The 27,453-nt window shown below is 52.4% G+C and overlaps 2 protein-coding genes across 3 annotated transcripts in view; one reads left to right on the forward strand and one right to left on the reverse strand.

Annotated features, from left to right (window-relative positions):
* RALGPS1 (Ral GEF with PH domain and SH3 binding motif 1) overlaps positions 1-27,453 on the forward strand; it is a 257,605-nt gene that overhangs the window by 117,278 nt on the left and 112,874 nt on the right. The window lies entirely within an intron of this gene.
* Positions 13,099-27,453, reverse strand: part of ANGPTL2 (angiopoietin like 2) — a 33,177-nt gene continuing 18,822 nt past the window's right edge. For both annotated transcript variants that reach the window (XM_077768249.1, XM_077768250.1), the window contains exons 3-5: positions 19,317-19,510; positions 17,307-17,577; positions 13,099-14,906 (exon numbers count right to left, since the gene is read on the reverse strand). In XM_077768249.1, coding sequence (XP_077624375.1) covers positions 14,707-14,906; positions 17,307-17,577; positions 19,317-19,510 — 665 coding nt within the window. In that variant the 3' untranslated portion in view covers positions 13,099-14,706. The remainder of the gene's footprint in view (positions 14,907-17,306; positions 17,578-19,316; positions 19,511-27,453) is intronic.

Consider the following 27,453-nt stretch of genomic DNA (forward strand, 5'->3'; position numbering starts at 1 on the left):
TTACTTTGCTTTTACTTCTTTGTCTGGTATTAATTCTGTGAAATCTGCTTTATTTTTCATTTGCATTCATTTTAGAAATCTCTGACTGTACTTTGGGTTTGAATATTTTAGATTGCTTTGTTTTAGGCATGTTCCCTGCAAAGTGCACTTAATTGGACCCAGGATGAGAGACCTTGCCTTGCGTAGTTAGTAGGGGAGTGCGCGTTCACAGTTGTGTAGTCTTCATGCCACTTTATTGAATTGAACATCATTCTGGGCTTTCTTATCCTTTCTTTGCTCTCCTCTTATGACCTACTCTACCCCACAGTCTCTTCCCCCCTGACTCGCCAATCACTGTCTCACATCCTCAGAGGGAGGGCTTATGGATACGGCCCACAAACCCGTTCCCACTTTGCCCGAGGCTGATCCGCGGAGGGTGAGGATTGCCTAGTGCAGACCCACTGGTTCAACTACAGAGGTGCCCGCAGACCATTAGCCATGGCTTCTTCTCTATTCCCGAGAGTGCTCATGAGAGCTGCCGCTCACTGTCTGTGTGCCTGGCACTCTGCTAGGCATTTTGTTAATGCCTCATCTCACTGAATACTCCCCATGGCCCAGTGAATAAGCAGGCGCTGAGAGGTCGCCTAGGGTCACATAGCTAGAGAGTGGCAGAGCCAGGACTTGGCCCCCACGGTCTGGCCGTGAGCCCCGGGCTCTGACACTGCCCCCTCCCGACTCCCCACCTCCACGGTCCAGGTCGTTGTTTTCCTACTCTTCCCTTGCAGTTGCCACATGTGTGTCCCCTGCTCCTTATGACTTGTGGGTGGCCTCTGTCAGACAATTGTATGGAGTGGGATGAATTATCTCGAATCCTTCTCGCGATGCTCTCTGTTCTTGGACCTCAAAGCGGTGCTGTCGTGGGCTTCTGAGGGCCAACTACACCAATACCGTCTCCTCTTTCTGCCCCCCTGTCCTTTGTAATCAGACCAAGTATATGAGTCACCTTCTCGGGTCACTGGCCAGAGGTCCCTCGTGCGTCACCCAGTGACTCTTGTCAGGCCGCAGGACAGGTCCGCCCTTGGGGTGGACACATTGCCTGTGTCGGCCCTCAGTTTCCGGAGCCGCGGCCCCCCTCGTCCTGATGGCCTCATGTCAGCTGTGTCTTACGGAGTTTGGTGACGGAGAGGCCCCGTGCAGGCCCTGGTGCCGCACAGCCCTCCTGCGTCAGCCCCCGGGAGCCCAGCCTCTGCCGCGCTCTGTCCTTCCAGCCCGCCCCCCTCTCCCCGCGGCCCGTCCAGCTGCATTTCTGGTCCTCTGTCAGATGACTCCTGACATATACGAGCCAGAGGGAGAGACCCTGAGGCGACACCGACGTGCTTTCTGTTCTCAGGACGGCGTGCGCGGGTTTACCAGGGGACCCACCACCTTTCTGTTAAAGAGAAAGAAGCAAGATCCCTTCTGAGGGTCAGTGGGCTTGTCGCCCTGGGGGCAGTCGGGGCCCTTCCTGCCCAGGTGGTCTCTGTGGACAGACCCCGCCCACAGCCAGGTGGTGGTTTCAGTGCTGGTCCCTCTTGGAAACCCAACCTGTCCCAGCGCTGGATTCGTTTACTGAAGGAGGAAGAATTACGTAATTCCTGGAAAGTACAATATAGGAAAAAATGTCTGAAACCATTTCTTTTTCCCTTGGCAATGTCCTCACTGTAGATCCTTCCCTGGGGGGGGAGGGGGGTAGGAGGTTATTCTCCGGGAGGGACTTTGTTGCCCCGCTCCTGGAGGCCTCGGTGCTGCTTCGGCAGGTATTCGCCTCTGATGGCACGTGTGGGGTTTGTTTTTGTAACAGTTCTTTTAAACCTGTGTGGAAGCTTCTGTGGCAACTGGTTTCCTGGGTCTATTGGGCACCGTTCGTTTGTGTGTCTCTCATTCCCTGCAAAGGTACCGGTGGGTAGCAGTTGTTACTAACTGTGTGCGTGTGTATTTCAGCTCCTTTTTGTGCAAATTTTAGGGCCTGTTGGCTGCACTTTGGCACACTATATCTCATGAAACATAATTTAAAAACCACGGAGGGAAAAACTTGCTACATTTTAAAAATGAGACTGTCTCAAAAAGTTTCTTCCCAGCTACTTCAAAACGTAAAAAGAGTGGTGAGAAATAGGTCAATTATTTGCAGCTTAAATTTGTCTGATAGCAACTCCTTCTTAATACCCAGGTTGGACTGAAGAATGGCCGCACTGTTGATTTCTAAACAGCTCTATCGACTTAGAGGGTGTTTGGTTTTCACAACCTATAATTCCCTCCAGGAAAGAGCTACATGAAATTAAGAGTGCGATGGATTTTCAGAGGTTTAGAGCTGATTCCAAAAGTAACCATAGGCGGTCTGGAAAATTGTGATCTCTCAAGGAACAAAAGTTAGGCACTCTGACAGTTCTGAATTGTGAGAGAACATTTAGACATTCTTGGTAAATTTAACCAGGCCTCTGATACATGAAGGGAATTTCTAGAACCTAAGGAATTCCTTCAAACAAGCAAACCCTTCCATCAATAAAGCAAGGCTTTATTTTCAAATATGGACTCTGAAGTTTAAGAAAAAGGCAAGTTGGGGCGCCTGGGTGGCTTAGTCGGTTAAGCGTCCGACTTTCGCTTAGGTCATGATCTCGCAGTTTGTGGGTTCGAGCCCCGCGTCGGGCTCTGTGCTGACTGCCAACTCAGAGCCTGGAGCCTGTTTCCGAGTCTGTGTCTCCCTCTCTCTCTGGCCCTCCCCTGCTCATGCTGTCTCTCAAGTTGAACAGACGTAAACTGTGGGATATCTAAAAGGACTTTCAAAAAGAAGCACTTATGCTGATGTCCCAAAGCCCTCAGGACAGCACAGGGAGTGAGGCCGGCCTGCACCAGCCCTCTGCTAGCTGGTGTGTTCGCAGTGCCCGCCATCGAATGACGGGTGGTAGTGGGCAAGGCAGATACCCTTTCTGCTCTGGTGCGGCCCACAGCCCATACCTGACCAGCAGCAGTGAACAAGAAACTGCAGGTGAGCTGAGTACCATGAAGGGAAAGGCAAAGGAGCAGACAGAGGGGCCCCAACCCAGCGTGTGGGGCCAGGGAGGGCTTTCTGGAGGGAAGCCCTAAAGAATGAATAAGCTAAGTGAAGAGGTGGGAGGCAAGCATGCCAGACAACGACCACAGCTTGTGCAAGAGCCCTGGAGTGGGGAAAACATGTTTGTTGGAAAAACTGGCTGGAGAGTAGAGAATGAGGTGGAGGGTGTTGTGAGAAGCAGCTGGAGTGGAAGCGAGGGGTGAGATGGCCTGGGGCCTGGTCACGATGCGTGGGGGAGCTCAGGCCCTGAGGAGGGAGTCATGGAGGGCTTTAAGCAAGGGCCTGGCCAGATTGGATTGGCATTGAACACACTCTGCCTCGCCTACAGCACGTGAGTAGCTTCGAGGAGGCCAGGCTCGAGGAGGGGAGACCAGATACAGGACCATGAAGAAGCCCAGGGTGCATCACTATATTTCAGGAGTTGCTAGAGAGGGAGGGAAGGCCTTTTAAAAAGTTCCTTTTAGAGCAGAGTCTTGGAAAGACATAAGTCAGTTGTCAGTGAGCATGTCCCTCACACCTGATGGAGACACATGGCATTTCCCTGTGCTTTGACTTTGAGAATCAATATGAACATTAGAGCCGTGGCCCCCTTACAGCAGAGATGAAAGAGCCAGCACCGTGCTCTCTCACTCTCCCCACAGAAGGCAGGCGGGATTGGGCTGACTGATGCCACCAGCACTTCTTCTTCCTAGAACATGGCTCAGAGTGGCCACCACCGCCCTGGGACCAAGTCTGCCAGCTCCCAGTTCAGGGTGGCCGCATTGTTACCCAGCTGTCCCCAGGTTTGCCAGCATTAAGGGTAATCCTTTCCTTTATGCCCAAATGAAAAATTTCCATTCCACATGCAGGAAATCCAGACTTTTTTGTTTTCAGCTCCCCACCCCACGTGTTTGCAAGGATCCCCAAGGAATAGTCACTTGTTCCACAGATCCATCCTGGTTTGCTCACGGTGCCCCCGCTGGCTGCCTGGCTCCGAAGCCCTGACCCCTCCCTGCAGCATCTCTGCCTTTCCTACCCCGTCCCCACAGCTGGACCTGTGTGGAGCCAGGCTCCTCCTTCCCCTAGGGAAGCAGTTAGGACAGATTGGGGACGCCAGTGCCACAGAGAAAAGCTTGACCTTGCATTCTGCAGCGCCTGCTCCCAGAGCCCCTGGTCCCTGCCCTTTCTCCTCTTAGACATAGAGAGCCTTTGATCAAGTTTCCTCTTCCTCAGATTGAGGCATCCAGCCCGCCTGGGGCCCAGCGAGCAGGGAAAAGCCAACCTCTGACCCATCTCCAACATGCTCCTTAGTGAACAGAATAATCACAAAGGTAACTCCGTCCCAAATGAAGGAAGCCTTTTCTGTTATTTTGTAGAGTGGTCAGCTGCACGTTGTCTTAAATCTCTCACTTCTAGAAGAGAATTTTGTCTTTACTTTTGCAGTCTGCAGATGTGTAACCTTAAACCTCACATTTCTCTGGGTCTTCACAGTCAGATTCAATTTTTAAAAAGCCAGTGGATGTCATTAAAGCCCCCATTTTGTGAATGAGGAAAGCCACAGTTTGACTTATGACTTAGCCAACGTCATGTGTCAGGCGGGGAGACCCAGCGCGACTCAACATTGCATGCTCCGGCTGGAGGTCCAGCCGGCCCGAACCCACGCACCCTCTGTCTAAAGCCTCTGTCTCCGTGGAGGGAAGCAGTGCAGGAGGGAAACACTCTGCTGCCCAGAGCTAAGCACCTTGTCACCTTTGTCCCTTCTAGGGCACAGGGAAGACTTGCAGTTAGCATTTCTCTGCGTCGAGTTTTGTCTGATCCCCAAAAGGAGGTAAGAGCAGGGCCCGTTCTGTGCACGAGAAAGTGTGTTTCCACAGCAGGATCCCGCATGCTCTCAGGATGACTGTTCTGTTTTGACCTTTGGTCTCTGGATTTCTAACCTGAAGCTCACAGTCGTCATCGTGACAGCTCTCGGTTATCTTCTCACACATGACCGGCACGGCACCGAGCGCTTTCCTTTATGAGCATGATCTCACTTCACCCTCCTGACGTGATGCTCCTTCCTCTGAGGGAGACACTATTTTTAACTTGTTTCACAGCTGCAGACGCCAAACAGGACTCATGTGACAGGTCTTACCGCTTAGGGGTGCCACTTCGTAGTGGTGAGACCAGCGCCCAAGCCACGTCTGACTTACTGCCCAACCATGAACCTCAGAAAATGCCATATTTCCCTGCAAAAGGTCTTCACCCTCTGGAGAAACCTGGACAGTGGACTGAGAAAGAACATCTCTTGGGACTCTCCTCTGTGTAGCGGGAGCTTGAGGTGGGGGACTGAGGGCCCCCCGGGGCCAGCTAGCCCAGAGGAGGACAAAGGTTGGGAGTGGAGGAAGGACTAGTGAGTTTCTCCCTCCTCAGGACTAACCTGGCACCGTGGGTTTCTCCTTGCACTGGTTTGGAAGGGGAGAGTTGAGACAACTGGCATGGAGAATCTAAAAGATTCTGAGTGGTTGGTAGCTTATAAGATGGCTCCAGGGCCCCCTGTCCCCCGGTGTTCGTGTCCTTGTGCAGTCCCTTCCCCTGGAGCACAGGCAGAATGCACTGACTTGTTCCTGACAAATAGAATATGACATAACTAATGGGACATCCATTCTGAGATCAGATTACTCAAGGACTAAGCCTCCTATGTGGGAGGCTTGTTCTCTCTTCTTGGCTCTTGGATTCTTAGGGACTCGAGCTGTATTTGGCAGTCCTCTGGACAGGCCCCTGTGGCGAGGGATTGAGCCAGCCACCGCGTGAGTGGGTTTGGAAGCAGAGGCCTCCTCAGCAGAGCCTTCAGATGAGATCACCGTCTCCGCCCACGGTTTGATTGCGTCACTTGAGACTCCTTGGGATGCACCCACTTGAGATACACTCAAATTCCTGACCCACAGAAGCTGCAAAGTAGTAAGTCAGTAAGCTGGTGTGTCTTGGGGTGCTCTATCATGCAGCAGCAGATAAGGGGCACATCACCTAAATGTGATCTCTTCCTCACATTTATTACTTTATGGCCTCAGCTGTAAAGCTGAGCAAACAGTAGTCGGTAAGATTGATCTCCAGGGCAGCAGGAGCTGCTAGGTCTCTCTCAGAAGCTAATTTTCAGGGGAGGAAATCGTATAGGACAAGAGGGGGTGGTTGCCGCTTTAAGAGGTAATGAATTCTTACAGCTCTATAAGGAAGAGAGTGCCTGAGAAGGGCCTCGAACGTACCCTCAGAAAAGCTGTGGTTCCCTAATCAGGCATATGTTGGGTTTTAGAGGGTTACGCATCCAGGCCTTCAGAGGTCCATGGATGCCCATTTAGGAAACTGGAAGGTCTCCATTCTGTGTGCCCCTCCCCTCAGAAAGCTGTGCTCTGGGACGAGTTCAGTGCCCACTCATTCTCTTAAAAACTTTTTAGATTACAAAAGTAACACTGTTTGTTGTAAAACTCATAAAATGAACACTAGAAAGAAGTCTGTGAAGTAAGAAGCGAAAATCCCCTTCTTCCTCGCCTACTTTCCAGGAGGAGCCACAGTTAACAGTTGGTGTGTATCCTTCCATTCCAGACGGTTTACTCTCCACACACTAATGCATGTGCATGTGGGCTGGGGGAGGGCGGGGGATGCAAATAAGAGTATGCTTTTTAACCAAAATGGGGACATTTAATACATTTTGTTTAGCACCCGTGGCGGGCACTCGGGTGGTTTGCTGAGTAGCGCCCGGCCGCGTGCTGGTTTGTGCCGCTGCATGCCCGCTGCTGAGCAGGCGGGTGGCTTCTGTTCTCTCCCTTCGATGGAAAGTGCGGCGTGGCTTTCCTCACTTGCTGGGTGTTTCTGGAACACTGAGTGCCAGGAGAGGGATTGCTACTGTGGGAACGCTGTTGAAAGGTGGCGGTTACGTGGTCGGCCCCACTCTCACCACCACTAGGTCCTACTTTCCCCTTTTTATTTATGAGAAAATGGTGGGTGAAAGATAGCATCTTGGTTTTTGTTGTTTTAATTTTATTTATTTATTTATTTTTGAGAGAGACAGAGTATGAGCAGGGGAGGGGCAGAGAGAGACAGACAGACAGACAGACAGACAGACAGAATCCAAAGCAGGCTCCAGGCTCCCAGCTGTCAGCACAGAGCCCAATGCAGGGCTCGAACTCACAGACCGCAAGATCATGACCTGAGCCAAAGTCAGACACTCAACCAACTGAGCCATCCAAGCGCCCCTGGCATCTTGGTTTAATACACATTTTTCTACCTACCAATCCTTTGTGCTCTTGGCAGAGAAGCTGCCTTCCTACCTCAAACACATGCTCCCTGGGCTCTCTCCTGGGCCTGGGGTTAGGCAGCCAGGCCCTCAGGCTTCTGACCCAACAGCTCTGCTGCCCTCTGCTCCTGTCTCTGCATCCTGAACATCTAAGTCTGTCCTTAATCCTTCTCCTGTGGCCCCAGCACAGCCCCGCGTTGTCCTGATCAGTGAAGACTGCCTGGCCATTGGGTCCCCACGGAGAGGAGGCTGACAGAAATCCATGGCCGTACACTTGCTTGGGGTTTAGTCAGCATTCTGGGCTCCAAGGAGGCTTTGCACTGCTTCTTCTTATTTTCCCTTTTTGAGATGACTAGGGTGTTGGCCTCTGTCATCACATGGCTCCAGAGGGAATTCTGTTTCCATGCCCTTTACATTAGCTACCCCTCCAGGCTCTGGACCACTGTTCTCTCTCTAAGGGTCAGGGCAAATGTGACCTGTCCACTCGGCCCAAGCAGCTGTTTCTCTTAGGAGATGTTCCTCAGCTTCAGGAGGGTGCACGTGCTGAAATGGGAAGGGAGCACCCTTGGCCAGCCCGTAGAGCCAGGTTTATCGTGACCGGGGATGAGCAGGGGATGGGACAGCCGGATGGCCCGCCCACCTGGGAGGTACCACATGTGGAAGTGCTTCGGGAAGGCTGAACAGATGGGAGGGATTATCCGTGTCTGGGTTCTCATGTGTGGGCCGAACTGACCCAGGCTGCCCGACATCAGGAGAGACGGGGCTACCTGAATGTCTCGGTGAAGGTTCGTACCAAGGCCTTGTGTCCGCAGGGGCAGCATCCCAGATAGGCCTGGGTCAGGCTTGACTCCGGATCTGAGAGAGACTAGGTAAGGAAGCCCCAGGCCTGAAGGCCTGGAGATGGGAGGTGAGCCACCGTAACAGGGACCCAGCTACCAGAGGGCATGACCCAGGGCTTGGAGCAGGTAGAATTTGTGCACAGGTGACACTGTGACTGCCAGAGGTTGGGGCTGAGTCTGTCGGTTGGAGGACAAGTGGAAGCAAGAAGGGCAGGCCTAGCCTTTAGCCCTGGCAAAGTGTCGGAAGCCCCAAGAAGCTGTGCCCACTGCTCTGAGACAAATCGGGCAGGGGGCCCCGGACTGGCCTCCTGACATCTGGGGACCTGTTGTCCATCCAGTTACTTCTGCACAGAGAGGCCACTGCTGTGGGCAGGAGGCCGCCAGCATTCTCAGATGTGTAGGGGTGATGACGGGGCGAGAGAGGGGCCTTCGTTGTTTCATTTTGCCCTTGTGGTCAGTGATCTAATGCTGTAGAAGCGGGAGTGCAAATCCTGAGAGGCTCAGGCTGCGTGTTGTTGGGCGTCACTCACATATCTGAGCCTTGATTTCTGTCAGATCAAAGGGAGTGTAATTAGAAGATCCACCTCATAGGTCTGTTATGAGATTTACTTATTTAATGTTAAAAGTTTGTTTATTTGTTTGTTTATTTTGAGATGGGGGAGAGGGAGAGAGAGAATCTCAAGCAGACTCAGCACAGAGCCCAACACGGGGCTCCAATGCATGAAAACATGAGATCATTCCCTGAGCGGAAATCAAGAGTTGGATGCTTAACCTACTGAGCCACCGATGTGCCCCCCGCTNTTTAAAGAGACACACTTGGTGCCTGGTACACAGAAAGCACCCAGTAGATGGCAGATGGCATGAGTGTAATCCAGAGCAAAACCCTGCAGAAAGGCTCCAGCAGTGGGGACCTCCTTGCCTCCTGTATCCACAGAGGCGATTGAGAAACTCAGCAAATCCAGCCAGGAAGGGCAGGAAGAGCCCCATCTGGGCACAGCCAGGTGTCCCCGTTTAGTGACCCAGCAGGGCCTGGAAGGGTCGGGTATGCTTTGTGGGGTAGAGCAGGAGTGGGCAGCGGGAGGGACAGAGGAGCAGACACCATCTAATGGCCAGTGGGACAGAATCCACCCCGTGGGCAAAATACAGTTTCTGGAGAGGAGGGGAATTAGCAGCAGCTGAAGTACAGTGTAGACACCTTTTTGGATATAGATCCAAGCTGAGACCCCTCCTTCTCGGGGAACCTGGGAGCTCTCCCCAGCTGCCCCCACAGCACTGAACTCCAGCAGCACTGTTCGTTGCAGCCAGAGCTGATAGGATGGAGGTGGACACCCGGCCCCGGTGGGCCGGGCGTCTGCACTGGAAGGGAGGGTGCTTGTAAGTCTTCGCTGGCACCGAGCCCAGGAGGACATGTGAGCTCAGGAATTCCGTGCTGGGAAAAGCAGATGGATGCACAATGAGAAACAGAGAGACCTGCGAGCAAGGGAAAAGGAAAAGGAGGGGGGAGGCTGGGAAAGCTGCTGCCTTGCCTCTTGAAGGCTTTCCAGGCCGTTTCTGGTTCCTGGCCCTCGTGAGGCCCAGCTGCGTCCCTGCTCATGGGCTCTGGGAGATACCTCGTGTCCTTATGTAACCAGCTTATTAAATGAGCTGGACTCGGTCAGGTGTAAGAAGAAACCAACTTAATTTTTTCCCCAGTGCCCTTTCCAACCTACCCTGTGGACTAGCTCTTTTCCCGGTTGACGCTGGAGACTTAGCAAGCCCCTATGTCCCCTTTGCCCTTCTGCCGTTTGGCATGAAGAAGCCGAGTGTTCTGACCATCNTTGCACCCCGTGGGCGTGCCAGATACCCGAGCACCCGCGCTCTTTCACCCCGTTGCTGCCGCCGCTGGTGCTGCTGCAGAATCTCCCTCCTGGGCACCTCTGTCTCAGCTGCCGTGACCTGTGGTACGTCTTTTCCACCTGAACACTTATGGCTCCTTCCTTGGCTTCTGGGCCTCCTGCACCGTCCTCTGCCCCTAAGAGACCGTTTCCTTGCCTCCCCCGCACTCCCCGATAGGCTTGCCATTTGCTCTAACGTGGTCTCATTTCTCTCTGCTGCAGGCCTGGAGGCTTGAGACATGAGTCTGGTGGTAGTGCTTTCTCTCACCCATGCCAAACCCTCGAAGTCCCTCCCACCGCCCTCCCTGTGGTGGTGGCAGCCAGGGAGCATATCCCCAGGACAGCTTCCCTCCCCCACCCTGGGGCGTGTCTCCTGCCCCTCTCACAGGCTGCAGGGGGGCAGTCCGCTAATGTTGCAGAACCCTTTTGGAGTGCCCCCTATAGCGATGGTCCTACGCCTTTGCTCTAGAACGTGGGATACTTGGAAGCTATTATTTTGCCCTTAGCCTCTGGAGTCTCAGATGAAACCAAGGCAAAAAGAATGCCTTTTTAACATTTTGTGACACTTGAAACGCCCCCTTTCTATTTAATCCAGTTGCCTGGCTTTGTCTTACTGTAATCCAGCGTCTTTGCGAGCCTGCCTGTGACAGCTGAGGTGATCTCAGGAGGCCCCCAAGCGCCCAAAGACCGTCTGCAGATGATGAGCATCCTAGACTCCCAGTGCTGTTGTTTTCGGCAGTCCAAAGGTTTCTCTTTCAGTCTTGCTCAAACTGGCGAGATTTTGCAAGATTTCGGGGAGGGGGTCCTGCTCAGTTTCACTTGCTTGGAGACCATCACTGTTCTCCCGCCATGTTCCCCACACAAGCCCAGCAGGTCGGTGCCCCCCAGTGACCAAGGTATTGGCCCAAACTGGAATGTGGGGGCTTGGCTGGGGTTGGAGAAAGTCTGGGTCTGCAGGTACACTCACCATGGAGACCTCAGCGATAGTAGGGCTCCTATGGCTGCAGGCCTTCAAAGGCCACTGGCTGCAAGTGGGGAGGAGGGGCAGGTGCTGGTCTGAGTTGGGCAGGCCTAGGGACCTGGCTGTGTTTGCTGGCCGGGGTAGCCACACCCAAGGCACTAAGGCACCGTGCACTTGAGCACAGTCCTTCCGACCCCCTAACCCCATTCTCTTCTTCGGTGCTGTTGGCCAAACCCCCATCCATTTTACACCAAGGAGAGCTAGTTCCACATGTCTGATGGGTTTGTGCCTTCCTCTCCTTCCATATAGCCAGGGTGTGGTTTGACTCAGGTTTGGGTTTGGGGTTGGGGGTTGGGAGAAACAGCTGGTGTCTCGGCTTGCTTCTGTCTTNCGACGCGGGGCTCGAACCCACGAACCGCGAGATCATGACCTAAGCGAAAGTTGGACGCTTAACCAACTAAGCCACCCAGGCGCCCCTGTCTCGGCTTGCTTCTGTCTGGGTCACAGCTAGTCTAGGAAAAGGGTTGCTCCACATCGTCCAGCATGGCTTTCTGGAACTCTTTGCTTTGGGGTTTGGACCCAAGACCAGTGACCAGTAAGGCTGGATGGACCCTGTTTTCCTTTACCATCAATCCTTCCATGCTGGACACACCATTCCAGGTGTGTGGGGAGGCCTGGGCCATGGTTGAGATATTCTCACCAAATACACCAAATTGGGTACAACAACTGATGACCTCAATCGCTGATGAGAGGTTTGGGAGAAGGGAGCTGAGAACTCTTACTTAGTGCCTGACATCCAGCACCTTCCGGGTTAACTGCTGCAGGGGCATTTTTACCAGCAGTCTTACTGTGAGCCTCATTTCCTCCTCTCCTGTGAAGTGAGAACAATCCCTTCTTCACATGGCTGCTGTGAGCGTTACGTAAGAAAACAGAAGTCCACTTCCAAGCACATAAGTAAGCTGTAGTAAACATCTGTCTCTGCCCAATGACATCTTTGTTAGAAACAGCTCTCGTGTGGCAGCACTGCTTAGTCATTGAGAAGAGGGATTGCTGGGTCCGGAGGTATAAGCATTTTAAAATTTTTGATGCATATGTATATCCATGTTTGATATACACATTGCTAAGTTGCCCTTGAAACATGTTGAATCGATTTATACTTCCATCCATAGTACACAGAGTACGTATTTCTCCATTCCCTTGTCAACATGGAGATTTTTTAAACATCTTTACCACGCTGATAGGCACCTCGTGATGGTTTGTGCTCGATTTAGTTCCCGTCTCTGCTTATTACTGAGGTTGGCATCTTTTCTTCCTTATTGGCCATTTGTGTTCTAATGTGTTCATGTGCCTAATGAAGTTTTCTATCATAGTGTTTGTAGTTTTCTTCTTGATTTGAGAGAATTCTTGATATAGCATGACTGTCGATCCTATATTTTTCTCATTTGATATTTGCCTTCAATCTTGGTCATCTGTTATTTTTCAGAGGGAAGAAAATTTGGGGTTTTCTTTAGTCCTATCCCTCAGTCTTCTCCTTTATGGCTTTGTGGTTTCCTGCCATGCCTAGAGATGACTTCCCAGCCCACAGTTCTGTTTTTCTGGCAGCTAGTGTGGCATTCAGATCAGAATGAGGGAGATGGAGACAGAGATCTCCTGGTCCGGTGGGAAGCCTGTTGTAGTAGTTGAGGGGAGAGGAGACATGAAGACAGAGGAAAGTGGTTGCATGGAAGGACCGACTGGCGTTGGTGAGGCCAGCGAGGGGAGAAGTCTTTGTTTTTGACCTGAGTAATTGCTAAATGGTGCCTTTTGGTGAAATGGGCCCAGACCTGGGGGAAGGTGTTTCAGGGGGTTGATTACACTGTCTAGGAGGTGCTTCTGGGACATTCAGTGAAGACATCCAGGACACGGCTGTAAGGACGTGAAGCCCCAGAGAGCCTTCGTGGCCTGTCTTGGGCCTCCCAATGGTGTAAGTGGAAACCAAAGATAGGGAGAGTGTGATTTAAAAGATTTTGACGTATGTCCGTGGTGCAGAATCTGTTCCTGGTCTTACTCAAAGAGACTCTGATAGAAGGGGCCCCAGGAAGACATTCTAAAACAATAACACGGTGTAGATACGTCCAAATAGCACTGATGGCTTTTATTGCAGATTTGTGTCATTACAAGGATAATCTGGGAATATATTAAAAAAAAAACCCTCCCTTTTATATACACAAAACATGCTACATGGTACACTTTGTGGGAATGCTGAGGTAATAGGCACACACCCAGACGTGGACAGTACCAAACGTTCCAGCATCTTGCACACCCCCATTCACATGCCCACCGGGGACGGCCTCACCTTCATGACTCATCTCTTGCTCCCTGCTTGGCAAGAGTCCCGGTAGTACTGAGTCTGACACTTTGTGGCCAGCAGGACTCAGAAAGCCACCACGCTGCAGTGCACCAGCCAAGGGGTCCGGTGGCTCCTGGTTATTCCGGGGCTCACGAGAGGTGGCCGCTTGTCATTTCTGTGGCACCTGTACTCCAGAGAAGTGTAGTTTGGGGACGAGATGCGGACACTAGTCGGCCTGAGAGCATGGGACCTTTGGTCTGTAGCCATTCGGGGGCCCCAGTGATCAGGGGATGACTTCTCTTCAGTTGAGTATCTCCTGGGCAAGGTAGGTTATTATTTCTGTGACGGTTAAAATGACATGTAGGCTAAAGTGTGAACGGAACATACAAAACTGCGAGTACATTATCTATGTGGCCGGGGGTTAGCTTTGGGGCCTGGCCTTCCCTTTCCTGACCAGAAACCTGGAGCCCAAACTGTCTCCTACTCAGAGGCTTGCCTTGAAAGGAAGGATGATATAGAAAAGGTAAGGAGCAGGTATGAAGGGTAGAGAAGAACAGAGAAGGTGCCTGGAACCGCAGTGAGTGGCCAACGACTGGTACAGAAGGTACTTCCTGAATGCTGTTGGATGAATGAGTGGATGGATGGATGGATGGATGGATGGATGGATGGATGGAGAAAAAGTCCTGAGAATGGGGGAAAGTATAGAAATGGGGAGGGAAGGGGATTTTGAAGTTTGATCAGGTGCTCAAAGGGGTTCTTTAGTGAGGAAGGAGGGAACCCCCATGTGAGTGAGTAGTGTGTAGACACTCCTGGAAGAATCCAGGCACATGAACACCAAGGATTATTCTTTGAATTAGAGCTACACAGTCTGTGATCTGCTCTTAGACTCAAGTAACACAATGCGAATGCAATGCTTTTTTCCGAAGAGCAAAGCTGTTGGTAACAACTTCAACATCTGGGAATTGAATGTCTGTGTATTTAGGTATATGACCAAACTTATATATGTGTCTAGATATAGTACACGTGGTATATATCTAAATGCATATATATGTGGTATACACATATGTGCATAAGCTCGGCTCATGCATATATATATTATGAAGGTATTTTGCAGTAGGGGTTTTACTGTAGGGATTTAATATATTTTAAGAAGGACTTGTTTTAGTCCTGTCTTGTGTGGAAGCATGAGGGGCTGTCTGATGTGGAGAAAAGCAGTAGGGACAGAGAATACTGGATCAATTCCATTCCATCATCTGCCGCAGTGACTTGGGAAAACAGAATCCGGCGGCCCCATCCTCCCAGCCCCAAGGTGGACTGGCGGGGAGTTGTTCCTGGAGCTGGGGCAGGCTCCTGGCGATGGCTGCGAGAGGTCAGGAGGGGAGCTGGCTTAGTGGAAGGTGTTGGGGTTGGGCCGGATCATCATCACCACTTTCTTGAGTGAGTAGGAGCCTCCTCGGAACTCAGCCCAGTAGACCCCATCCTGGTAGCGGCTCCGGTAATGGCCGCCACGGTACCAGACCCCGTTGAGGTTGGAGTGGGCGCAGGCGTTGTACCACCAGCCTCCCTTCTGGTAGTGGGCACAGTTTCCTGCAGGAGACAAAGGTGGGGGGTCACAGGGAGGAGGCGGTTTGTTCCATGTCTGCCGTTTGTTCAGGGACATTAGCAGGGTCCTCCGGGAAGGAGCGGGAGAGGGCATTTGGAGCAGGAATGCTTAAGAGGTGGGCCAGGCTTCGGATTTGCTCCAACCTCTGAGGCTCGGCCTTGTGACCAGTGAACTCGCCTAGCCACCGAATGGTCATTGTGAAATGAGGGTAAGCACGGTGCCCTCCCGCACAGGACTGTGTGGGGACTGAACGAGGGCACACAGTTCAGAGTCAGCCCAGGGCTTGTGCAGGGGAAGCGCCCGGGGAGGTTCGAATAGGAAGCAGAAATGACCTGCGGTGGGCAGGGGAGCGGTCAAGTGTTCTGAGGGATTTTTTAAGACTTGCAACTGTTGGATCAAGATTTTTATAGGATGACAAAGGAAGTGTTTAAGATGAAATGCTCCTCTATTCCTCCCAGGCTGTATTCCAGCCAAGTATTTTTTTTATGATTTCACAAAAGAGAGATATTTTCATAAAACTTCTGGCACTATCATCTCATGCTGGATTTTGCTGCCAAGGACAAGCAGTTCGGCACAACAGTGAAAGTGTGGGCAAGGTGCAGGCGGGCATGCAGGGGCACTGGCCTTCTCAGGACGGAGGAGGAAGAGGAGCCACGAGCTGCTTGGGCTGCTTTTAAAAGAGGGGGTCCCCAGTTTCCCGAGCAGGCCTGAGAAGGGGGCCCCCACCTCAGAGGAAGGACTGCCTCAGTCAGGTTTGTGGGTTGGGGTCCCATGGGGCCGCTGGCCCCGCTCCCGCTGAGGCCTTGGGATGAGGTAAGGAGGCTGCAGGCTGGCTGAGGCTGGAAGCTCAGGGGAGAGTCCGCTCAGGCACCCGCAGCCCCTGCCGCCCAGCCCAGCGTTTCCCCTGGGCTCGTTGAGGCCATCGCTTGAGGCTAGGGACCAAAGGGCAGCGCTTGGATTTGGAGAGCAGAGAGAGCCCTTGGCATGCCACAGCCAGCCGCCCGTGTGAGCGGGGGCCCCTCCTCCGCTTGTCCTGCCTGCTTCCAGGGACGAGGAGCTCACTTTCTTGCCATCCGCGGACGGTGCTGTGGGACAGGCCTCACGATTGGGGCCACAGAGCAGCCTTCTCCCTGCTATCCACGACAGCCCTCAAGGGATGCCATCGCAGTCCCAGCGTGCCCAGAATCTGACTAGCCCCGAGGGTCCTCTTCCTGCCCTGCTCTTCTGGAAGCCTCTGTAACCCTGGCCTAAGAAGGCATAGTGTCTCATCAGGGGCCCCTTCAGTGCCAGTCAGCAGGTGGAGGTGGCTGCATGTCCCCCAGCATCGTGAGACCAGCCTGCTGGAGTGTGGCTGCCAGGGGGACCTGGGCTGAGGAGCTCCCTCCTCAGTATGTAGGTACAGAGCTTGCCTGAAAACTGCAGGCAGTTCCTGGGACCTTGAAGAGGAGGGAAGTGGCCTGCAGACCAGGGGGCAGGGGAGGGAGCCAGGTTTGCCCAATGAGAACAGACATCCTTGGCCTTGAGGTAGGGTTGGCCCTTGAGACAGGGGCAGCGCCATGCTGGCTTTGCCAAGCAGCTGGGGCCCAGAGGCCTGCATCTCAGGAAACAGGGTGTGGGGCCTGGAGTGGCTTAACCGTGGGGGGGTTGACATCTGGACTCAGAGCTGGATTGTATGTGTGCCTCTTACAATATTCTGGTTTTTTCCCTCGTTTTTTATTTAATAAAGGCTTCCTAGTAATGACCTGGCTTTGAGGCATGTGACCCTGGACACATCACTTCATATCTCTTACCTGGTTTCCTCTTAATAGCTCCCTTACTGCACTGTGTTAATAGTACCTGCTGATACTAGTAACCACAAAGGCTGCCCACTTGGACTGAGCCCTCTTTGCCAAGCCTGAGACAAAGCACGCGAGGTACATTCTCTCTAACCTTCTCACCACCCTGCAAGGCAGGCATTGTCCTTATTTCCAGATGTGGAAACGAGGCCCGGAGAGATTAGTAAGCAGCAGGCCCAAGGACACATGACTGGTAGGAGGCAGGGCCAGCGTTATTACCAGGTGTGTGGCCCAGAGTCCACAGAGATGTGTGGCCTGAACAGCCGGGGCCTCAGGCAGAGAGGTGATGTAAGGGCTTGGCCGAGTGGCCCACAGATGGGTAATTTGTACACTTCTTTACCTTTCCCTTTTTGTAAATGCCACTCTGAGCCAACTTTGTGAAGGGGGTCTGTGGGCAGTGGGCAGAGGAATGGGATTTCAGGGAGTGGGAACAGGGTCGGGCCACTGGGCCCTGGGACCTTCCTGTTCTCAGGGTCTGATTCAGAAGCTCTGGCTTTGACTGACCTCTTTGCCCTGGCCTGCACCTGGGTTTGACTGTCTGGTTCCTACCTGTGTAGACGTCATGGTCTCTGTCCAGGGTGGTGAACTGCTTGCCGTTGTGCCAAGTGAAGGAGTCACCAGCATTGCCATGGTAGCGCCCCAGCCTCAGCTTGTAATACTCGCTCTCAGGCTCTAGGCGGAAGCTGGCATATTCTGCAAACACTTTGCGGCCAGACCAGTCCTCCATGGTGACCAGCAGTTTGTAGTTGCCTTGGTTCGTCAGCCAGTAGATGTTCTCCAGGCCCAGCCAGTACTCGCCATCAATGTTCCCAAACCCTTGCTGGGGAAAACGGAGGAGAGCATTAGTGAGGAATATGCAGTGTCCTCGGCCAGCAGGGCCCCACTGTTGGACGGACGCTCGGCCCTGGACGGAGGAGATCACAAGTGGGGAGAGCATAAGGCAGGTCTGGATTCAAATCCCCACTTCTGCACTTGGCTGTGACTTGATGAGTCACTTTTCCTGTCTGAGCCTCAATGATGCATCATTCAGAACTCCAGAAAGAGTGCCTACTGTGTGCTAGGCATCATGTGAACACGGGGGACACTGTGTTACCTTTCCTACAGGGTTGCTGTAGGAACACACGTAATGCTCTAAACCGAGAGCCTAACACACAGTAGGCATGCAACAGAGTTCCTTGGACAAAGCCTTACCTTCTCTGAGCTTCACTGTCCGTCTCTGGGAATGAGCTGTGTGTGAGGGTCTCGTGTAAACTCTAAGGCACCAGACAGGTCTGAGCTGTGACAGACCCAGGCTACATCTGCCCGGGCTCCCTTCTAGGTCTAAAATCAGTGGTTTTAGTATTGATTTTACATTGAGTTTAAGGAGTCATCTGCTAGATTGTGGCCACTCAAAGTCTTAAAAATAGATCGGCTCATTAATGATAATAATCGTTAGTAGTTAGTAAGCCTTACAGTGTATCGGCACTGTTCTCAGGACTTTACGTAGGTTACGTTATTAGTCCTTGTGCCAACTCTGAGAGCTAAGTACTATTATTAGCCTCGCTAGTAAGGGGGAACCAAGGTCCATAGAGGCCCAGGGTCAGAGAGCCTGAGGGTGAGTCAAGATTTGAACCAGGCACCCAGTCTTAACGGCTATGTTCTCCTGCCCCTGAGAAAAAGAATATGGGCAGGACGAAGAAGGGGTGAAGGACTGGGTCTTCAGAAAGCAGAGGAGAGAAAGAAAGCGAAGACACAGGCTGGGCAGGAGGCGGGTTGGTAGCAACAGGAACAGGAAGGAGCCATGCAAAGCCACGCACAGGCGTCGTGGCCCGGGTCGTTTGTAAGCTTTGGTGTCAGAGGCCTAGGCTCACTGCTCTGTGCAGCCCCAAGTAAGTTATTTCACCTTTTCATCTGTAAACCGGGTCCACACACTATCTTCCACCTGGGACTGGCGTGAGATTAAAGCAGGTAACGGATGGAAGCACTTGGCGTGGCGCCTGGCACGTGGCGGTGGCATTTAGTGAGCTAAGCTACTTTTGCCATCCTTAGCACCACCCCTGTCATCTGGCAGATGTATGGCTGAGCCCAGAGGCCTGTCTTACCACCCAGATGAGCATTCAACCTCCTGGGAATTAGAGCCTAGTATTCTCGTGTTTCCATATAGCAGGCCGTTGGGACCTGCCCCTTCTGGGCCGCAAGACCAGGTCTTCCCCTGAGGAAGCCCCAGCTGGCAGTCGGATGCTCCCCATACCCGGGCTGGGATGAGGGGCCGCCCCACACCAGCATTTCTAAGTTCCCACCGTGTCCATGGGCCTTTTGTGGTCTGTACGTAACTCATGTCTTGTAGCAGTCGCCAGTGGCCGGCCGGGCAGGGGCTGCTGGTCCCCACCATCCCTGGTGGGCTTGCAGAAATGATCTCGTCAGTGTCTTCTACACCTCAGGTGTCTACTGCACCGGGCCACCAAGGCCTTGACAGCTCAGCCTGCACCTTCCCTCCAAGTGGCTCTCGCTGGTCGGTCAGGCCTCTTGGGGTGGCCCAGTGGCTTTGGGAGCAGCACAGACAGGGCCCGGGGCTCTCACCTTGTATGTCTCCCAGTTCCTGAAGAAGTTGACGGAGCCGTCCAGGCGCCTCTGGATGACGGTCCAGCCCCCAGGGTCGTGTCTCTGGTCACACCACACCTGCATGAGGCGGTTGGTGTTCTCCGGCTTCACCAGGTAGATGGAGCTGGTATCGTGGCCGTCCTCCAAAGCCTGCAGACAGTCCCTCCACGGGCCTGGGGGTACAGATGTGTGCACGTCACAGATCTCCCCCATGCCTGGCCACGGAGTCACATTTTCACATGCCTCTCGCCCCAGGCTGCACCCCAAAGCAAGCACAGCCTCGGGCAGGGCTCCAGCTGGGAGCCACAGGCCAGCGGTGGGTGAGAGGGGACTGAGGTTAGTTTTGTAAATAATGGGATATAAAGGCAAGAGCCTGGGGCTAGGGGTCAGGGTGCCTGGGTTCTCAGCCCACTTTTAGCTCCGACTCCCTCACAGTGTGATTTGGGCAAGCTTCCTTACCTCTGTGAACCCTCAGTTTCCCTGGTTTCTAAAAGGGAGATCATATTTACCTCATTCAGGGTTGTGAGGATTGCTGAGACCCTTTGTGTGGATTTCTGGAGTGCTTTATCTTTTAGCTGGTTATATTGTGAAAAGAGATATGTGCCTACCACAGTACAGCAGTGTGGGGCACTGTTCGGGCTCAGTCAGCCCCGCCCCAGGCAGGGAGATAGGCAACTGCTCTCCTGAGTCCCCTGGGCTGAGGTTGACCTCTGCCAGCCACCTAGTACTAAGAAAATGTCATCTTACTCTTTCTATGAATGTGTGTGTTTATTCTAACAACTATTTACTGAGCCCCCGCCCTCGCAGGTGCTGTGCTGGGTAGTGGAAGCCTAGGGCAGGGTTCAGGGCGGCTCTGATGCCCAGCAAGGGGAGAGCTGACCTCACCAGCCTCTCTCAACTTGAACTCCTGTGCATTCCTATCCTTGAAACCTTTTGCGTGTCAGAGAGGGGCGTCGGCCGAAGGTGTACCCGGCATTCCCTCTGTAGATCTAACTTCTCAGATTCCTTCCTGGTTAGACTTGGGCTTGGTTAGTCCACACGTGATAGGTAAATGAGAAAAGTTTGGTGTTTTGGTTTTTTTTATTTTTGGTTTTGTTTTTTGCTCTAGATGGTTCAGGTGGGCTTTTCCTGAGTCCTTGTACTGTGTTCGAACCTCTCCACCCGGAGCCTGATGGAAGGGCAGGAGCGGTCTCGCTCACCTCTCCCTGCCCCCAGTGCCTGATCTAGCGCTATGGGTGCGGGTGCTTCCTGCTGACACTTACTCCTCCAGGGAGAGCTTCTCACCCATTTATTCACCTGTTCACCAGCCCTCTCTGCCCCAGGGGGTGGGGCGGGACCCTGAGCACTGGCCAGGCAGCTGCTTCCCTGTTTGCCTTGTGCCTCTTCCTGGGGGAGGGGAGGCCTGACCTCCAGAAAGAGCATTCAGGAAGAAGAAAAAGGTTTTGCTTGTGTTTGGGCCCCCAGCCCCTGGGGCCAGGGCAGAGAATAGGAGTGTGTCCCTGACGCAGGAGTAGAGCACACAACGGGGCACGGATGGGCTCCCAGCGCTTTCCCAGGTCACAAGCACAGGAGAGGTTGTGGAAATATCTGATGGGAATGCTGGCGACAGAGGTCCGGCAGAGGCCTGGAAAACACCCCCAAAAGCGAGCAGCCAGCCCCTTTCCTGCAGGGCCTCCGCGGAGCTCTGATGGGGCTCTCAGAAGGACCATCTGGCTTTATGGGAGGAGCTATGTCTGGGGGGGCTTCAGAAGCCACTGGGAGAGTGGTGGGTGGGTCTCCCGGCTTCCAGCCTGAGCTGCTTTTGTGGGGGCCGCCCATGCCTTCGGCACCACCTCTGACATTTCTACAGAGGGCTCTTTTTAAAAGGCAGGCGTTTTAAAGTATGAGGTAGCTAGTAGTCACCCCTTGGACAGATGAGGAGATCGGGGCCTGGGGACATTAGGTGACACCCCTGAGGCCGGGTGGCTTATATGGCAGATCCAGTGTCTGAGCCCAGGTGGCCTGGGTGGTCCAGAGCCCACAGTCTAAAGCTCTCCTCTTTCTCTCCAATGAGAGGGAGCAGCAGGGCGGGGGGCCCAGGCTGACTTACATGTGTCCCTAGGACAGTTCTTAAGCTTTGCCAGTCAGCCAGGTTTAAAAAAATAAACATTTACACTTCTTCTTTGTCAAGGTAAATACCTTTCCAAAGTTTTTATTGAAGATTTCTTTTTCTTCTTTGCTTACCTTTTGGTGTCCTTTGCCTATTTACAATTATTTTAGTGTCTTTTATGAGGGAGAATTTACTTTTCTTCTCCCTTTCTTGCTGTTTTAAGGCATATCTGGCAGTTTTTTCCTTTAAGGTTTTCCCAAATCATGGAGTAGGAATGAACTAGTAAAGAGGTGCTCCATATTTTCTGCTGTTACAGAAGACAAATTCCATGTGTCTCCTGCACGCTGCACTTGGCCCGAATCTCAGGACCCATCAGCCTCCACCAGTAACCATATTTCCAAACCGGTTTCCCTCCGAAACCCTCGCAGAGCGCTAGCAAATCGCCTGCACTGAAACACACTCCCTTTTCTCACATGAAAGGCAGCAGTGGCAAAGGTCAGAAAATTAAACAATGGATGAAAAGGAGTCAGAAAAAATACTTAGCAGTGGAAAACTGGCAGCAGTAAAATGATCAGGGAGCAGAAAATGGCAGCAGCAAGACTAACGTGAGGCTCCATTAAAATGGCTGGTTCAGATGAGAAACCTGTAACTGGTATAAACACAGGAGGCAGGAGCCCTCAGCTCAAACCTTGGGGACTTTCATTGCCTCGCACTGTGTCCTCAGAAAGTTCCTTGAGCCTCAGTTTCTTCTGTAGACAGGGGTCGTGAACCTGCCTGTTCTGGGGGACTCGCAAACACAAGAGTGCCCAGCGCGAGGCCAGCCCGGGCAGGTGCCAGTGACGGCTGTCTCTCGCTCTTTCCTCTGCTGGCTGAAAGCTGATGGTTTTGAAATTGTCTGCTCCCCACCTCCCCACAACCACCTCCCTACAACCACATCACTGTGTTTTCTTTTGAATTTCCAAGACTAAAATGTACAATGATTTACTGGTAGACGTTTTCCACAAAGCACATTTTAGAAGTCACAGCTTCAGTGGAGAGGCCCCCAGAGATACACTGAAATGAAGAATGGGAATCCTTTTTGTCAATGAAACTACATTTTCAGTGTGCCGCGGGCAGGGCGCTCCCCCTGGCACAGTGCGAGGTGCCCGGGCGGTGTTCTCGCTTGGCTCCCCTTCTGAAAGGGCAGCGCTGCCCAGAGCATCAGGCCAACACTAACTCGGCAGCACCAAGCCTCTGAGCAGAGTAGCGCCCGACCTCATCTCTATAAAGACCATATTTACACTCTAAGCAGAGCTGTAGCCAGAACGTTCCACGTGAAGGGAAGTGCAGCCGCCATGGCCGAGCTGAGCCTGTGCGGTTCCTCAGAGAAGCAGCACAGGGTGTGGAAAGCACGCAGGACCTGGAACCGGGAGGCCTCAGGAAGGAGATTGGCAGTGGGCACACAACATACACAGGTCTTGGGCCATCAAACCCGGTGAGGGTTGGAGGTGATCAGGTTTGGGTCCCCTCACTGCTTCCTTCTTCCTTTCTGGGGTTCTTGCACACCAGAAACATAGCCTCCTGGGAAACCGGGAACCACTTATTGATGGCTGATCACATGCTCAGTATGCCCAGTGAAGTGCCTTTCTGGTAAAGCGGGGCTGGAGCCTGCAGCCAGGCGGGACCCAAGTGTAACTGCCTGACCCCAGTTTCCTCTCTGGGTTGGGGGCAGACCAGCTCAGCCTGACCTCTCCACTCATGACCCTGTGGAGAAATGGGTTCCCAACTGCATCAGCTGTCAGTGCAGTCACCCCTCATGCTAGGGAAATAGGGCCCCCTGAATATTTGACCACACCCACTGGCGGCACCCCAGAGGCCTGGAGCTAAGAAGTGGGAAGACAGTGATGCCTCTTCTCCCTGGCTGCTCCTGAGGCCTGCAGAGGGGAGCAGAGTCCCTCCTGGCCATTGGCTGGACCAGACCATGTGGCTGGCCGGCAGCCTGACTGACCTCTTTGACCCGTAAGCCCAAGTCTCAGGACCTGACCACCCAAGGCCGTGCAGAGGCCCTGTGGCCTGTGGGAAATGTCCTAGGAATGTTTTAGTTCATACGAAGGCACTGGGGAGAGGCTTCTGCGATAGCACCAAGACGTGCTGCTTTTTCGTGAGAACGGTATGCTGTTTTCAATTATTCTTACTGATGATCTGTCTCCAGAAAGTCTTTGTGCCACTCCCTGAAACATTTTTCTAACAGGAGAACTGACTAGTTGTTGAAATTGGACCTGGAATTTCCTATATCCAAATTCATCCATCTGAGAGCCAAGGCACGTGGATTGCTTAGGTGTGGGTCCTGCCCTAGCCAGCATCAGGGCTTGCCCGGCGCCCTGTGTGAAGGACAGGAGAGTGCACCCCCGGGGAGGGGGGTGACAAGGAAGGGTTACATTGCTGCTTGAGGCTTATTGATCCAGAAGGCTTGGATACATCGTATTTTGGTCGTGCGCATATGTATTCCACGTCAGTCACTGCTTTTTCACTGAATCAGGAACAGCTGGTGTGTTCCCAGAGGCACCTGAAATTCCCGTAGGGCCTGAGAGCTGATGTCATGGGTGTCATCTCTAGTGCCGCTGGGGAAAGGGTCCAGACGCCCGTGCCTGCCATGGAGGCTGCTGTAGTCCGCAGATGACAGGCACGGTGCCTGGGGCCGACAAGCCTTTTGGGAGTTTATGAAAGTATTTGAGGCCTAAAAAAAACTTATTGGCTCTAAACTATGAAAACTGCAAAATCAAAGTTTATAAGTATGTAATTAAATTTCTACGAAGTGGGACATCTTGTCAAGTTCATTAATTGTTAAATTTGGTCTTCATAAAAATGTTATTACTTTTGAAAACAATTTGTAGGTTAGATTTTCCTCACTTCCCAAGAATTCCTGAACATGCCTGATGTTTGCCGAGAAATCAGAGCCAGCCATAAATTAATTGTGTTACTCTTGGCCAAATAATTTCAAGAGCAAAATTTTAAAAATCCGTTCAAAATTTTTACAGTGAAAGTTATATTAGATGTGCGAGGTGGGCGTGATCCACCGGAGCCTTCCCAAGTAAGAGCTCCCGGAGCCCTCGAAGAGCGTGAAGGGGTCCCGTTTCTGCCTCTTTGACCTCAGGATAAACAGACTTGGCAGGATTGCTTCCCAAAGGACACTTTCAAAAGCATTGTGCCCATTCCTAGGTTTCCATCAGTACCCTTAGGCCGGAGGAGAAAGACGGGCTTTAAAGGAATTTAAAGGAGAAAAGAGGTTCGCCCAGGAGGGGCTGTGGTAGGCTCACTGTACGCAGAGCTGAGCAACACACTGTGGCTCCCTGGACTGGTGGGGGTGAAGCCCGGAGTTCCCTGGGTTCAGTGGTCAGTGGTGCCTGAGGCTGCCTGGCGGGAGGGATGTCCCTGGAGGCAGAGGCAGGCAGCGCGCCGAGCCTCCTGGGTATAGCGACGAGAATGAGCAGGGCTCTCTCAGTCCAGAGGTTGGTGGTGCCATTCCGCAGGCACATCATGGAAGAGCTTGTCAGACCCATGACAGCAGCACACAGGTACTGGACAGGTGGTGTTCAAGTGGTCTGCCCACCTGGTAACCCTTTCCAAGAAAGGGAGTCAGCTTATGCGCTCGTGTTTACAGAACCCATGTTGGCTTTCATGGCTCACCTTTTAATTTTCCAGATGCTCACACACCCCTCTTGATGATCTTTTCTAGAATTTTCCTGGGGTTTAAGCTAATTGCTACATAATTTCTAGTGTTTCGTCCTTTCTCTTTCTGAAAAGAGGGCATTTGCCTGGCACCAAGCCTGTTCTTCGTGATTTCTGGATGATTGGTGGCAGTGATTCTGAGTACTTATCTGCTATGCCCTCAGCCTCCTCATCTCCTCCTCCAGGAAGTCCTCCCCAGTCCCAGAAGAGCTACTTAATCCTCCTCGGGGTTCCCATGATGCCCGATATATCTGTCTCTCCTGGAAGATAGTAAGAATGATGACTGCCGTGTCCCTAGAGCCTTTCACCTGCTGGGGGCTTTACACGGGCTCTCATGTCCTCCTCATAGGCCCCTACAACAGTGGGGGAACTCAGTCCCAGGGAGACCACACATCTGGAAAGGGGAGGCTCTAGGGTTAGAACTCACATCTGCCTCCTGGGCCTGCTTCTCCCTGCTGCGGTGTGCCGAGTCTGTGTCCCCACCGTCCTAGGATCACTTGGGGTCCCGTCTCCTCATCAGTCTCTGGGGTCCTTCTGGGCAGGAGCCTCATCAGGGCGCGTTCGAGTGTCCACCTTGCCAGTCGAGTGCTTGAGAGTGACTTGGTGCCCCAAGCACCTTCCCGCATCTCCTCTCCTTTCCTCACCATGAGTTGCCTTCTCTCTGTCATCTTCGTCTGTTCTTTCCACTTTGAGAATCAATGATAAGTCCGTCTGGAAACAGGGGCCCCACAGCAGAGGGCCATCAGGTTCCAAACCAAAACCTGGGAAAGTGTGGACGGTTTGTCGTCTCTGGGACAGTGCGTGACTCTGGACAGACCCCCTAGAATATCTTAATTTCAGCAGTTAGAGGGGTTTCTTTCTTTTTTTAAAGGATATTAGTCATTTAAACTAAAATTTTCTTTTTCTTAGCAAAATTTCTGTGTACAAACAGTAATTCTAACTTAAATTATTGTATTAAACATCTGTTAAAGGAAAATCACTTATTCATTTGGGGAAAAAAAAAAAAAGGATTACATGAACCGTTCCAGGTCCTGTGGCTCGTGGCACATCNCATCTTGAGGGACGAGGCCAGGATCATCAGGCTTCTGTTTTTAAGGCGCTGCTCTTCCAGGGTCATCCGAGCTGAAGTCGAGACGTTCCTTTTCAGCAGCTCACTACCCACCACACACTCAACAAACCTAACCACCTTCGTTTTAGACACCAAGTAGTACGATACTAGCTCACGTCTGCATGATCAATCACTTTTTCCCCCGGGGCGGGCATCTCAGGGCAACGATACGGCCCACCACACAGATTCACCCCGGCAGTCCATCTGCGGCTCCGGAGCTACTGCAGATGCCCACGTGCCCGGACTGTCCGGACGGCTCGCAGTCTGCCAAGTGCCAAACTGTTGGGATTTCCAGGCCACAGATGCCAGGTCACCACTTTTAATAGTAACAAGTTGATGGTTTATCCCTCAGGGCTGTAAAGAGCCTGAACATGTAGCTGAAAGTCTTCCTTGGAAGGCGCCCGAGTAACGCCGGGGGAGCTTGCCGTCGCACTCACAGGGCTCTCTGTGATCCATTCCCCGAGTATCCGAGGAGAAAAGAGAAAGCAGAGCCAGAAGGAAGATGACCCACCTCGGACTCCAGTGGCTTTTGTTTATGAAGAAGCTAGCAAAGAATGCTCTTTGAAATGTCACTGGATTACGTCGTTTGTAATGAATTTGGGAATCTTACTTTGTTCAACAATAACATTTCGGGAGCAAGACAGCATAGTACAGTGAAAACAGCTCAAGCCCTGGAGGCAGGAGACCTGGGCTGGGTTTTCAGTCAGTTTTGGAAAACTGAAAGGAAGAGCTGGTGGTGGCTGCGGTCACCCTCATGTGCTCACAATTCCCAGGTGCCTCTCCGAGTCCCCACAAAGCTTCAGGCTTGGAAGCCCAGTCGCCGGAGCTGGCCTGCACACAGGACCAACAGCTTTTCATCTGGGTTGACAAACTCTTGACCTCCAGAAAGAATGGAAGCCACAGTGTAACCCATCTTGTTCTCTATTTTAAATCCACAATCTCTAACATACATATTTCCTACCTCACAGGGGGAAGTAAAATATAGGAAGGAAAATCCACCTAGGAAAACACTCAAGTTTNCCACGTGGTTGCCCCCTAATGTGGCCCCGAGAATGGATCACCTCTGCCGATTTTTCTATAGTTAACGTGTTTAAAGAAATCAGGACTTCAGATTTTGCTGTATGCTGAAATGCTGAGTAGAAATAAACCCAGAGAATTTGTCCAGATTCAGTACAAATTAAAAATCAGATTTATCTGCAACTTCAATTGGT

This window comes from Crocuta crocuta, unplaced genomic scaffold, assembly GCF_008692635.1.
Source record: "Crocuta crocuta isolate KB4526 unplaced genomic scaffold, BGI_CrCroc_1.0 scaffold35, whole genome shotgun sequence".
NCBI lineage: Eukaryota > Metazoa > Chordata > Mammalia > Carnivora > Hyaenidae > Crocuta > Crocuta crocuta.